Source organism: Panicum virgatum, chromosome 9K, assembly GCF_016808335.1.
Source record: "Panicum virgatum strain AP13 chromosome 9K, P.virgatum_v5, whole genome shotgun sequence".
In the NCBI taxonomy this organism is placed as follows: Eukaryota; Viridiplantae; Streptophyta; class Magnoliopsida; order Poales; family Poaceae; genus Panicum; species Panicum virgatum.
The window spans coordinates 61,643,357-61,655,709 of record NC_053144.1 but is presented as its reverse complement, the minus strand read 5'-3'; the positions used below and the strand labels follow the sequence as shown (position 1 = coordinate 61,655,709).

At 44.5% G+C, this 12,353-nt stretch overlaps 1 protein-coding gene across 3 annotated transcripts; it reads left to right on the top strand.

Moving 5' to 3' along the window:
- Positions 1-6,919: 6,919 nt before the first annotated feature.
- LOC120646738 (ras-related protein Rab-2-A-like) lies at positions 6,920-11,910 on the top strand. 3 transcript variants are annotated; one of them, XM_039923187.1, is made up of 8 exons: positions 6,920-7,021; positions 7,153-7,210; positions 7,287-7,380; positions 7,503-7,642; positions 7,788-7,870; positions 7,942-8,146; positions 8,229-8,297; positions 11,528-11,910. In XM_039923187.1, the coding sequence occupies exons 3-8, from the start codon at positions 7,314-7,316 to the stop codon at positions 11,552-11,554; spliced, it is 591 nt and encodes a 196-aa protein (XP_039779121.1). In that variant the 5' UTR covers positions 6,920-7,021; positions 7,153-7,210; positions 7,287-7,313; the 3' UTR covers positions 11,555-11,910. The 3 variants fall into 3 exon arrangements, with proteins under 3 accessions (XP_039779121.1, XP_039779119.1, XP_039779120.1); XM_039923185.1 differs by lacking the exon at positions 11,528-11,910 and adding an exon at positions 9,152-9,481 and having other exon boundaries at positions 6,922-7,021; XM_039923186.1 differs by lacking the exon at positions 11,528-11,910 and adding an exon at positions 9,152-9,481 and having other exon boundaries at positions 6,964-7,021; positions 7,153-7,228; positions 7,282-7,380.
- The last annotated feature ends 443 nt before the right edge of the window (positions 11,911-12,353 follow it).

Below are 12,353 nucleotides of genomic sequence, written 5' to 3'. Positions count from 1 at the left end.
TGTTTTGGGAATTGAAATTCACCGAGATAGAACAAAGGGGGTATTAGGACTGTCACAAAAGGCATACTTAGAAAAAGTTCTAAAGAAATACAGTATGTATATGTGCAAGCCTTCACCTGCTCCAATAGTCAAGGGCGATAGATTTGGGAAATTTCAATGTCCCAGGAACCAGTATGAGATCGATCAAATGAAAGCGGTTCCGTATGCTTCAGCTGTCGGAAGCCTACAGTATGTTCAAGTTTGTACACGCCCTGACTTAGCTTTTGTTACCGGGATACTTGGCAGATATCAAAGTAATCCAGGACAGGCACACTGGATCATGGTAAAGAAAGCATTACGATATGTGCAAGGCACAAAAGGCCTCATGCTAACATACAGAAAATCCGATTCCCTAGAAATAGTAGGGTACTCAGATGCGGATTTTGCGGGGGACATTGATGACCGAAAGTCCACGTCTGGTTATGTGTTCACACTCGCAGGAGGAGCTATATCGTGGAAAAGCTCCAAACAAAGCGTCACTGCATCATCGACGATGTATGCTGAATTTGTGGCATGTTATGAGGCCTCGGGGCAGGTTGAATGGTTAAAGAAATTCATACCCGGTTTAAGAGTGGTAGACAGCATTCAAAGACCACTCAGAATGTACTGCGATAATGAACCAGCAGTGTTTTATGCTCACAACAATAAGTTAAGTGGTGCTGCCAAACACATTGACATAAAGTTTTATGTTGTGAAGGAGAAAATCCAGAATCACTCTATTACACTCGAGCATATAAGTACAAAGAAAATGCTTGCGGATCCGCTCACTAAAGGCTTACCACCCAATGTGTTCATGGAACACATAGCCGGCATGGGTTTAAGGGAAAGCCTGTGATTTCTGGAAAACAAAAGGGCCCAAAAGATAAAGAATTTGTTTCAAAACAGTGATGTGTGTGGTAGCTGTTGAGTCTATCGGTCTTGGACCGTGATGATAAGGCATGCTCTATTCATTAATCTGTGATGGAACAACTAAAGGAAAAATTTCAGGTTAAAGTATAAAGTTAAAGTACAAAGTGAGATTAAAGGGGAGAAAGTTAAAGTTAAAGTACTGGTAGCTGGGGCCGCTGCCCCCACCATGGAAAAGCTGTTGCATAATGGAAGGAGCAACACTAGAGCTTTTTTGCCAAGAACGGCTGGAACTTCAGAAGAAGAATTGAGGACCGGAAAGACTAAAAAAGAAGATATTACATGCAACATTTGTGCGACAAAGCACTAACCACAAATTCCGAGTCGTAGAAGCGTGATAAACGACCGCGGGTGCCGATTCTCTGCATTGCAGCGACCCTATTGAACACCCGGCCCGTTGGCTGCACTCCTTCCGGATCAACGAAGACGTGACGAGAAGAATCAGAGGTCCAGAGCGTCTACGTCAAACCCACTGCTGCAGAGCTTCGGGATTTTATTTCTTCTGAAAGTGGAATGCTGCCCAAGTATCTGTTAGGTTGATCTCCTTCCTAATAAGCCCAACGGCCTATTAGGCCCTTAATCCGCGCCCTGATCGGGGGTGTCCAACCCTTAATGGTTGGTGGGCCCCCGTTGCACTGCGCTATAAAGAAAGGTGGAGGCCGGCGGCACACGGTACGAGGTTCACCAGTGCGCCGTCAAACCCACCGAAAACCCTAGCCGATCTGAGGGAGCGCAGGAGCAACGGGAAGCTGCCGCCTCTGCTTCACTGGCGTTTCCTCCGCTGCAGCCGACTCTCTCCCGCCGTCGCCGCCACCGTCCTCGACACCGTCGGCCCGGCGTCGACCTCTCTGCTTCACTCGTCGCCGCCCTTGAGCGGATCTCCATCAACGAACCCGAGATGGCCGCTGGATCGAGCTCAAGCGCTGGTGGTGATGGTCTCTCTCTCTACTCTCACACTGTGTTCCTTCCTATACCGTCTATGCAATAGAACTAGAGACTTTTGCACTTGATGCAAAGAAAAGAAAGAAATACTACTCGATTTATGCACTGTGTCGATCCTAACAGCTTAACAGTATCGACAAGGGAAAGACGATAACTAATTAACTAGCATGGGAAGTATTGCAATGCCAAATCGACCGTTGCTTCATCACACCTGATCGGCATAATTTGGCACATCTCCACATTGGTTCTCAATCCTGAAGTACCCGCAAAGAGCTCAAGAATGGCTACAATAATAATAAGATCTCTTGGCAATGGCTTGGAACAGATCACGGACCATCTGCATAGATTGATGCCCGGTATTTGATTGCACCGAAAGCCTACAACTAAATCCAAAGCTGTTGCAAGACTTCCAAGACAAAAGACCAACAAACTGAGTCAAACGCACGGGCAAGGATTCTCTTTACTGATGATCCGACGAGCTGTTGCAAGACTTCAGGAAAAATCTAAGACACGACTGGTCGCGCGACGGCCCGGCTAAGGCCTTTTTTTTTCTTTTTGCATCGCGGCCCAAGCAACCTTAGAGCATCTCCAAGAGTTTGACATTTTTTACTCCCCAAAATATGGAGTTTGCCAACTCACAAATTAGTATAGGGAGGAAAAAAAGAGGTCATCTCCAACAGTTTGCTATAATATACTTCCAAAATAATCAGTTTTGTGGACCCACACACTGATCCATGGCAATGTTTTGTCCCACTTTATTTTTGTGGTATTTTTTTGCACGCAAAAGTCTTCAACGCCGCCGCCGCTCCTCTTCCCTTCGTTGTGCCCTAGCGCTGCCCTGCAGTCCCAGCCGGCGGTGGTTCAAGAAGGCTAGATATGTGTATATGCCATGACGGATTATGATTTGAAAACCTTGTACATAGTAATCAGCTGATACCTACACACGCACACGCACGAGCCGGTAGCTAGCTAGCATGCTTGCGGCCGGCGGCGCCAAGAACTCTTGATGATGGCCTTGGCCCATCGTGCTCGTCCAGCACCACGTCCTTGTAGTAGATTTGCAGCAGCAAGGCAACATACATGTCACAAGACGACACCCACGCACTCCTTGAGCAGAAGATCAGAGACGGGAGGAAGAGGTCCTTGTGCGGGTCTGACGGAAAGAGAAGACGCACATGCATTTGCGCGACGGAAGCCGGCGCGCAAATATGAGCGTTGAGGACCTCTATTTACCATATCAAGTTGCTAAATTTTGCCAAGTCATATGTCAAACTGTTGGAGGCATGTTTTTATTGTTTTTTCAAAAAACTAAGTATAGCAAATCAATTTGGCAAATTCTTGGAGATGCTCTTAGGTGCCAGGTCTAGCGACCCTGCATGCTACTATTATCATATTTGCTGTCCACGTGCGCAGCATGTGTGCTAAGGAAATAAACTTCTTTTTTAAAAGATATTCTAAAAAATATTTTATGTACTTCGTATTACCTCCTTTTTGATAATCGATTGTACCAATATTTTCTAGGCGACGAGACGGATAAAACTAGACCCCACTTGTATAGTATGTTTTAATGATATTTTACACTAGTAGCAACTTATGTGATGACTTGCCTTTTTTAGCAACTTATGTGTATATCAATAAGAACTTATGTATATAACCGATTCTATTTTTGTGACAAATTATGTTCATAACAAATTATGCTTTTGTACCAACTTCATTTTTGTAACAAGTTATAGATATTTTTCTATAACTATTATCTTAAATGTGTGATAACTTATATCTTATATGTGTGGAAACTCATGCGTATTATATTATGTTTTTATGGGAACTTTTTTTAGTATGTCACAACTTTTATTTTTACCACAATTCTTATGAGTTCGATGCTTATACTTACTCTCTTTTTTAGCTGCTTATGTATGACATTTTGTGTGTGACAACTTATATATATGACAGATTTTATTTGTGGCAATTTATGTTTATAACATATTATGATTTTCCGGTAACTTTACTTTTATAATAATTTATAAATCTTTTTATGATAACTTTTATTTTATATGTGTGACAACTTATATCTTATACAAAAGGACAAGTCTACCCTTGTTGCTTCCCCCTCTCAACCTTCACTGACATGTGGGCACAGGGGGTCAGCGCGGCCCAAGCCGGGTCAAGGCAGGCCGGCGCCTTGACCCAGGGCGAGGACACACCCACGGCGCGGCCCCCGCGCGCGCGACGCGCGATAGCGTGGCCAGGCGAGGTCGGAGTAGGGCGGGAGGCGCGCGCATGACGTGTTCCAGGGCGAGGCGAAGCTCGCCACGGTGGCGAACGGCGAGGAACGGCGGCGGACGGCGCACGCGGTGAAGGCAGGCGGCGCCGGCGGGAGGCGCTCGCCGGGGCTCCTGCACAACAAGGGAGGAGCCCGGTTAAGGGGCGGAATCGGTCGAGGGGAGGGAGGAGAAGCTCCCCACACGAGGAATCGAGCCACGGCTCCCTGCAGGCGACGAATCGCGGCGGCGACGGAGCTCCAGATAGCGCCAGCGGCAATGGAGATGGGGAGAAGTGGAGGCTAGAGTTTGGGCAAGGGGACGGTGCATTTAAAGGACGAGGAGGGGAGGCGAGCGGGCAGACGGGCGCCTCGGTGCCAGGCCACGCTGGCCAACCGGCGGCAGCCGAGGGGGCGCCGCCGCCCCAGCAACCCAACAAGCGCGCGAGGAAGAAGAAGGGCGACTGATATGTGGGCCCAAGTCGTCAGATTCTCCTTCAACCTTCAACCATCTTCATCCTTTCTTCCATGGTGGCTGTCTTGGGGGTGAGGACGATGGGGGAGGTGGGGAGGGTGACGAAAGAGGGGTCGCTACGCAGGAGCACCACCGCCAGCCGCTAGGAGCACCACCGCCAGCCACCGGGAGCACCACCGCCGGTCGCCAGGAGGAGCAGCGCTTGTGATGCCCCATGCGCGAACCGGGATGAGAGGATGGGGAGAGGGGACGACGACGAGAGAGGGGCCGCAGGGGCACTTTTGTCCTTTCGACCGCCTATCTTTTGTTTTTTTTTGCAGTTTATTTTAACCAGTACTAACGGTGTTACATAATAGGTGTAGACGGAGGGTTCGTTTGAAAAAAATGAGGATAAAAATGCAAAGTTAAAAAAATGAGGGCAAAATCACCATTGGCCTTCAAAGTAAGGGTAGCATCACCAAATTTCTTATCTATATCAATATCTAAATCTATATTTAAGAAATTTGGCGTTCTTCCCCCTGTTTCTATCTCGAATGGTGATTTTACTCTCATTTTTTAAGTTGTGTGATTTTACCCTACTTTATTGAAACGGAGGCTCCGTTTGCCCCTCCTTTTAACACTATTAGGTGTATGCCCAGTAAAACAATTAAAATAAATGGGAGAAAAACTCAGAGCAACGAGAAAAGACCATACTACCCTTAACCCTATCCTTGTCTCTCTCTCCTTTCTTGTTCCAGAGAGCCTCATGACTTGAAACCCTAGGATAGCAGGCGGAGGCAGCGGGTTTACTGACGATGAGGCGAGCAACGGCGAGCCGGCGCGCACAGGCATGGGCCCAATCCGCCACCAACGCTGCGCGTGCGGGCTCGCGCACTCGCGGGGCCAGGTGGTAGGCGGCGGCAGCAGCTGGCGGCGGCATTAGCAGCATACAGCAGTAGCTGGCGGCATTAGCATTAGCACCAACAGCAGAAAATTTTGAAAAATTATCAAATTTTGGTCATGCTTGAATGTTATAAAAATTTGGTTTGAATTCACATGAGAAAATTGTTTTATACCTGTCAAATTGAGAAAACAGGAGTAAAATCATCAAATTTAGATAATAATAGGGGCAAATCCGCAAGGGAAAATTAAACTAGCTGGAGTGGTAGCTTTATGTTGGGCCATTTGGTTGTGTCGGAACGATGCAATTTTGTGTCAAACATCTCCTAACTTCTATTTGCAGGTATTTTTCAAGAGGACCTTCTGGGCAAGGAAATGGTCGCAGTGATTTAAAGAGGAAGAGAAGAATCTTATAGTGAAAAACTGCTGCATAATGGAAGGAGGAACACTAGAACTTTTTGCCAAGAACGGCTGGAACTTCATAAGAAGAATTGAGGACTAGCTGCTCCTTTTGCTGATCCGTCAACTATTCTCTCTTGTTTTTACTTAAGTTTGATACTTTGTGCTACTGCAATGTTGCTGACAGCATGTTTTTTGTTTGAGCTGTTTGGTGTGTAGTTTTGGGTCTTGTCAGTGTTTCTTTCTGAAGCTATATGCTTGGCAGTCTGAGTATTGTATTTATCTGTTGGTTGTAGACATTCGTTTGTGAATGTTCAAAGTGGAAATTTTTCTTAATCCAAAAAAAAAATATAATTTCCTCGTCGCATCTGTACTTGGCGCTTCCCCCCGTTTCTGCGTTCGGGAGCCCTACCCGGCGGCGTATAATCCAGTGCGTGGGCGGTTAAAGTACGTGCTTGGAGTACAAAGTAGACCTTCTAGTGCTTTACCTAGCTTTTAATCAATTTCCTTCCTCTTAAAGAAAATTGTGCTTAGCCATGGCCGCGAAGAAAAGCTTTTATTCACTTTTCATGGCTGAATATTCTAAAAAATGGAGCTTTTATTCACTTTTCATGGCTGAATATTCTAAAAAATGGAAATAGTTTTCATGGCTGAATATGAATGACAACATTGCTGTTTTTCTATAGTTAAAAAGAACAGTTTTTCTTCCTTTTAGTCCTGTATTCCATATGCTAATTGTCTGTTTCTTTTTTCCCTTTTGTTATATTCCATTACCATTTCAGCATAGAAAGAAAGAATTTTTTAAGATACATGCTCACTGCAAGTGAACTGTACTAGTAAATTTTTAAAGATACGTGCTCACTAAAAGTGAACTGTATTTGTTATATTACAAAAATATAATTCGGAATGTCCAGTTATAAGCTAGAAAGTTTGCGTTGGATACTCTCCCAACATATGCCGGCACGTCCAATACTAGTCGACCACGACTAGTACTTTCCCCTCGCATAACATTCCGATTCAACCGCGGGTCCTCGTCCAAACCCAAACTTCCCCTTCCGCAAGGACAGAAGGACTATATTATACAAAAAAAAAATACTTTCCTCGTCGCATCTGTGTGCTCGGCGCTTGCTGCCGGAAACAAATCCTCTGCAGTAACTGCAGGAGGACTGAGCCGCTGTCACGCGGGCCAGGAGATCACCTGGGCCACACGGCAGTGGTCGAGTCCCTCTGCAGTTACTGCAGAGGAGACTCATCCCTTGCTGCCCGATTCTCCGTTCGGATCCAAGGGGACTGCCCGGCGGCCGTCTAATCCAGTGCGTGGGCGCCTTTGCTATATCTTTTTTTGATGGGGGATAGTATAATCTCCAACTGAGAGCTCCGAACTTGCAGCCGCGCTGTGTGAAATCGCTGCTGGAGATGAAGACGCCGGGACTGGAAGTATCGTGGGTACAGGTCTTCAAGTGCATCACCATCGGCGACGCAGGTCTTTCACTTTGGCATCCTGGCCTCTCCCTATCCAATATGTTGGTTAGATCCCTCCTCTTGTTCCTTCCGTCGGATCAGAGGTAGTAAATTTCCCGGTAATTGATTGATTGCTGCGTGCAGGCGTGGGGAAGTCGTGCCTGCTGCTGCAGTTCACGGAGCAGAGGTTCCGATCTGAGCTCGATCCCACCCTCGGTTGCGATTGTAGCACGCGTATCGTCGATATCTATGGCAAGCCCACCAGGCTCCAGATTTGGGACACGGTCTCTGCTCATAATCACCCATCCTTGCTTATACTGCTTCTATTTCCTGCAACTTATCTGTCTGAGAATCGACACTAATAAATTAATCTACAATGCAAGTAGCTGAAATGCCTGCTCATGCTACTATTATCTCTTTATTTTACAGGCTGGTCAGGAATTATACAGCTCTATTAATAAATCATATTACAGAGGAGCTGAAGTGGCGATCTTGGTTTATGACATCACCAGGTAATTGTGTTGTTTAAGCTTCTGCATACATACAATGCTCCTTGTATATGCTTGACTAACCTCAACAACAGGAGGGCGACTTTTGATCATGTTGCGAGGTGGCTGAAAGACTCAATGGAGGTTGCATCAGCCAATCTGACCACAATTCTAGTTGGAAACAAATGTGATTTGTCTGATAGACGCACTGTCAGCTATGAGGAAGGTGAAAGTTTTGCCAAGACGCATGGGCTCTTCTTTATGGAATCATCAGCAAAAACTTCTCACAATGTGGAGGAGGTGATGTTTTATCCCTTGTGCTTTTGGTACAATTGCATATTTGTTCCTCTTAGGAAAAAAGAAAACACATGTCGTGGTGCAGGCATTCACTATGGCTGCTAGAACAGTATGGGAGAAAATCGAACAAGGAGTACTCGATCCAACTGAAAAGGTATTGAATTCATTCCTGATTCTGCATTAATGCGTTATGTACTTATCATGCCACACGTCTAATGTTGTGTTTTTAGACACCAGAAAAGTGCTTGAATAACATCTCAGTGTGATGGCATTTGTATTACAAAAAAGTCTTGATTTGTGTATTTGACACATTTCTTTTACAAACTGATCTAAAAATCATTTTACGTAATACTAGTATATTTCCTGAAGAAAAAGATCTCTTGCATGTTCCACTTGACATATCTCAAAATTGTGGGTGAAAATCTATGTCCTACAGGACTACTAAAATTTGACATTAGCACTAAGCAGCTGCCTATGCCCTCCTAACTACCATTTACCTGTTATTAGTTGCTGGTCTAATGCTGCAGTACTGCCTAGAACACTGGACATAGGATTGAGTGATAAACATTCTATTCTTTGTTTTCTGTTGGGGAAAAGGGAAATGCTTTGGGGGGGCCCACAAGCTACCTTTCTTTCTGGACAGTAATAGGAAGCGCAATTGTGCTCTTCTTTATGTCATTCAATCATCAGTGTATTGAATGATTGCACAATTTGCTTGCTCAGATAGGTTTCGCCTCAAAGTTATGATTGCTTTTACTCTCCTATACTAGGTGCATATCCATAGTTTGAATATTCTCTACGGTCCTGAGATATTTCTTCCGCTTGATTCTGAAAGATATGTCATTTGCTTAGTGCTAAGGTGCTGGTTACCACTGCTGTTGGCAAGATAAAAACAAAATCCCTTTACAGCGACTCTTGTATCAAACTTATGGATGCAAATTTCTCATTTAGGACAGTTTTCATATTTTTATCATAGTTAATAAGGTTCTTTTCCCCTGGCTGGTGCAGTATGCTGGTTTGAATTTTGTCCCCGATATATCCAGAGGTGGTCGTTGCTGCAGCTAAGCAGACCAAGACAAGTCCAATCAAATCCATGGTTGTGCCTAGTTAAACCATAGTTTGGAGATCAAGACGACGCACGAAGAATTTGCTGAGAAACTATGTTACTACTTCTAGGGTTTGGTAATTAGCCGAGAAAAGTTGTATTGACTGCGTGTGTCTGTTACAAGCCTCGGTCGCACCTATTTGTGCCCTGAACTGTGACATCCCGACCCAGGGCTTAATAGGATTAATAGGATATTCATATCAATAAGTTGCAATTTTTTTTCCGAAAGCCGATCTTGAAAGAACTCCGAAGTTAAGCGTGCTTTGCCCGGAGCAATTTCGAGATGGGTGACCGACAGGGAAATACTTCCCGGGTGCGCACGAGTGAGGACAAAGTGTGCAGAAAAGACATGTGTTGGTCTGTGAGGATAGTCTGTGTCCTAGTTAAGCTGCCAGATGTAAGCGGGCCTAGCCTCGGGGAGGCGAGACGTTACAGAATGGTATCAGAGCCGACTCTCCCGGTTTCATGGGCACATAAGTGCGCGAGCATGAGCACGGTCGCGTGGGGGCGCAGATGCCACCGGCATGTGGACGGGCGCGTGGCGGGTCAGTGCACGGGCATCTGGGATGTGCCGTTAGCACTGGGCGCACGAACATTGCACAGGGACTGTTGGCACTGGACGCACGGGCGTGGCACATGGGCCGTTGGCACTGGACGTACGGGACATGGCTAAGAGAGGATGTTCCTGGCTTGGGATTGACCGACGGGGACGTCAGTCTCTTAAGGGGTGGAAATGTGACATCCCGACCCAGGGCTTAATAGGATACTCATACCAACAAGTTGTAAATTCTTTTTCGGAAGTCGATCTCGAAAGAACTCCGAAGTTAAGCGTGCTTGGCCCGGAGCAATTTCGAGATGGGTGACCGACCGGGAAATACTTCCTGGGTGCGCACGAGTGAGGACAAAGTGTGCAGAAAATACATGTGTTGGTCTGTGAGGATAGTTTGTGTCTTAGTTAAGCTGCCAGATGTAAGCGGGCCTGGCCTCTGGGAGGCGAGACGTTACATGAACTAAAGACTACTACTCCCTCCTTCCCCATTTATAAGGCATGGTGGAACATGACACGGTCTTCTAAACAACACTTTGACCATTTATTTATCATATATTATATCACTTTTGATTATAAACTTATAATTATTGTAAACTATATTTGATTATGAATCCAATCATATGAAATTTGCATTATAAAAATAAAAATTTAATAGTCAAATTATTGGTCAAAGATGAGAAGGTTTGAATCTTGATATACGTGTATGCCTTATAAACGGGGAAGGAGGGAGTAGTTAATTAGGACAAATTACAAAACTTGACTGAAAAAAAATAAAACTACTATATTTACAGAATTCTATAAAAAGAGTTGGACTCCATAAATCCTTTGCTAACGTCCTGATTCTTGTCCGACACGTACTGTTGCGGATATCTGGTGTCAACAGCATGGCCCACAATTTTGAAATAAAATAAGTTTGTTTCGAATTTCTCTCAAGCAATTATGATCCAGCAAGCCTGCAGTGGTCCGCTCCTCCCCGCAGCAGTCGGGTGATGAGCTTGGTGGAGGAAATGTCTTTGCGACGGGCCTGCCGGCAACTTGCAATCAAATTGAGTAACGTGACTCAGGAGCGTGTAGTGGTTGCAAATCTGGAGTAGATCTCTGCTGGTCTCGTCAAAGTTTGTGTTGGCATAAGGCAATCTGCAGTGAAGTTTTGTTTTGTGCGCGCGGAACTGCAACTGCTGATTGGAAGGCTGGATACTCTTGTGAGCGAACGTACTTTCCTTCATTTCTCAGAAGCAGAGTTCTTCTGGGCTTCTGGAGTCAGCTGGCCAGCTAGCAGCTAACGGGCGTCACCGTTTGCAGAAAATGCAGTACACTGTGTTGGCTCAAATTTAGGATCAGATCTTTCCGAAGTCACAACTCTCTCACCCAACTTCAAATCAGACGTTCTATGTATTGATCATCTTAACGAGAGCTACGCAACGGTGTAGTTAAATTTGTATTTTGACAAAATTATCCAGACCGATCTGACTGGTTTGTGCACACCAGTCGAACAGGTTTATTTACCTTCGCCAATTTTTGATGTCAATACACTGCTCCTACTGAACATATGACGACACGCCAAGACTATGTACCTTCGCAAATTTTGGACGTCAATACACTGCTCCTACTGTACATAGATGCGGTCTCTTCAGAGTCTTGGCCTGGGATCTGCATTCATTTGACCCCGTATCTGTAGGCTGGAGTTTCTACGCCCACTGACCTCTTCCGCTGCTCTTTTCTTTTTCAGCGGCACGTACACACACTTCGCAGCTAGTCCTTCAGGCGCAAGATCAGAGGTGGGCCCAGGATTTAGGAGGTGTATATTCAAAATTTCAAATGGTGCACACATTTTTTTGACAGCCTAAAATACACATTAATAGCATATAATTGAGTACTGACAACATAAATGATTTATAACTTGAAATTATTCAACATATAGATAGTAGATGCATTAAATGATCAACATATCAAAGTTGGAACATCTGAAATAAACAGAGGATAAAATTCTAAAACAACAAATGACATTAATTGAGGATACTTACATATTGTAATAACTTTACGATCCCTCATGGCTTGAAAATACTTGATGATGTTCTCACCCTTTGCAAGAAGAATTCCCTTTTCAATGAATGTGATGTGACTAAACAATTATTCAATTTTTTTGCCCCGTCTTGCTATTCTTCCTCCTTTTCATGGTTCAGACCTACACCTACAGATTACGAGCAATCGAGTTACAGAAATAATTTCTCGCTAGTTAAATGCTCGTGCGTTGCTACGCGAGCTAAAAAAAATCAAATGTAAAAGGATATAAATCTGCCAACAAATAACAATATTCATCATATATAACATTGTCGCTAAGGAAACTATGCAAATAGAGTAATATAGGTCCATGCACGTACATTGCTACGGGAGGCAAAACATTTAGAATAATAAGAGAAACATAATTACATATTCTATCTCATTTTAACTGTTTGAGTCACGTTTAGATACACAAGCTGACACATGACAGTATAAAAAAATAAACAAACAAAAAAATGTATTCAAGTATAAAGTTTAAATTAAAGGGGGCAAGT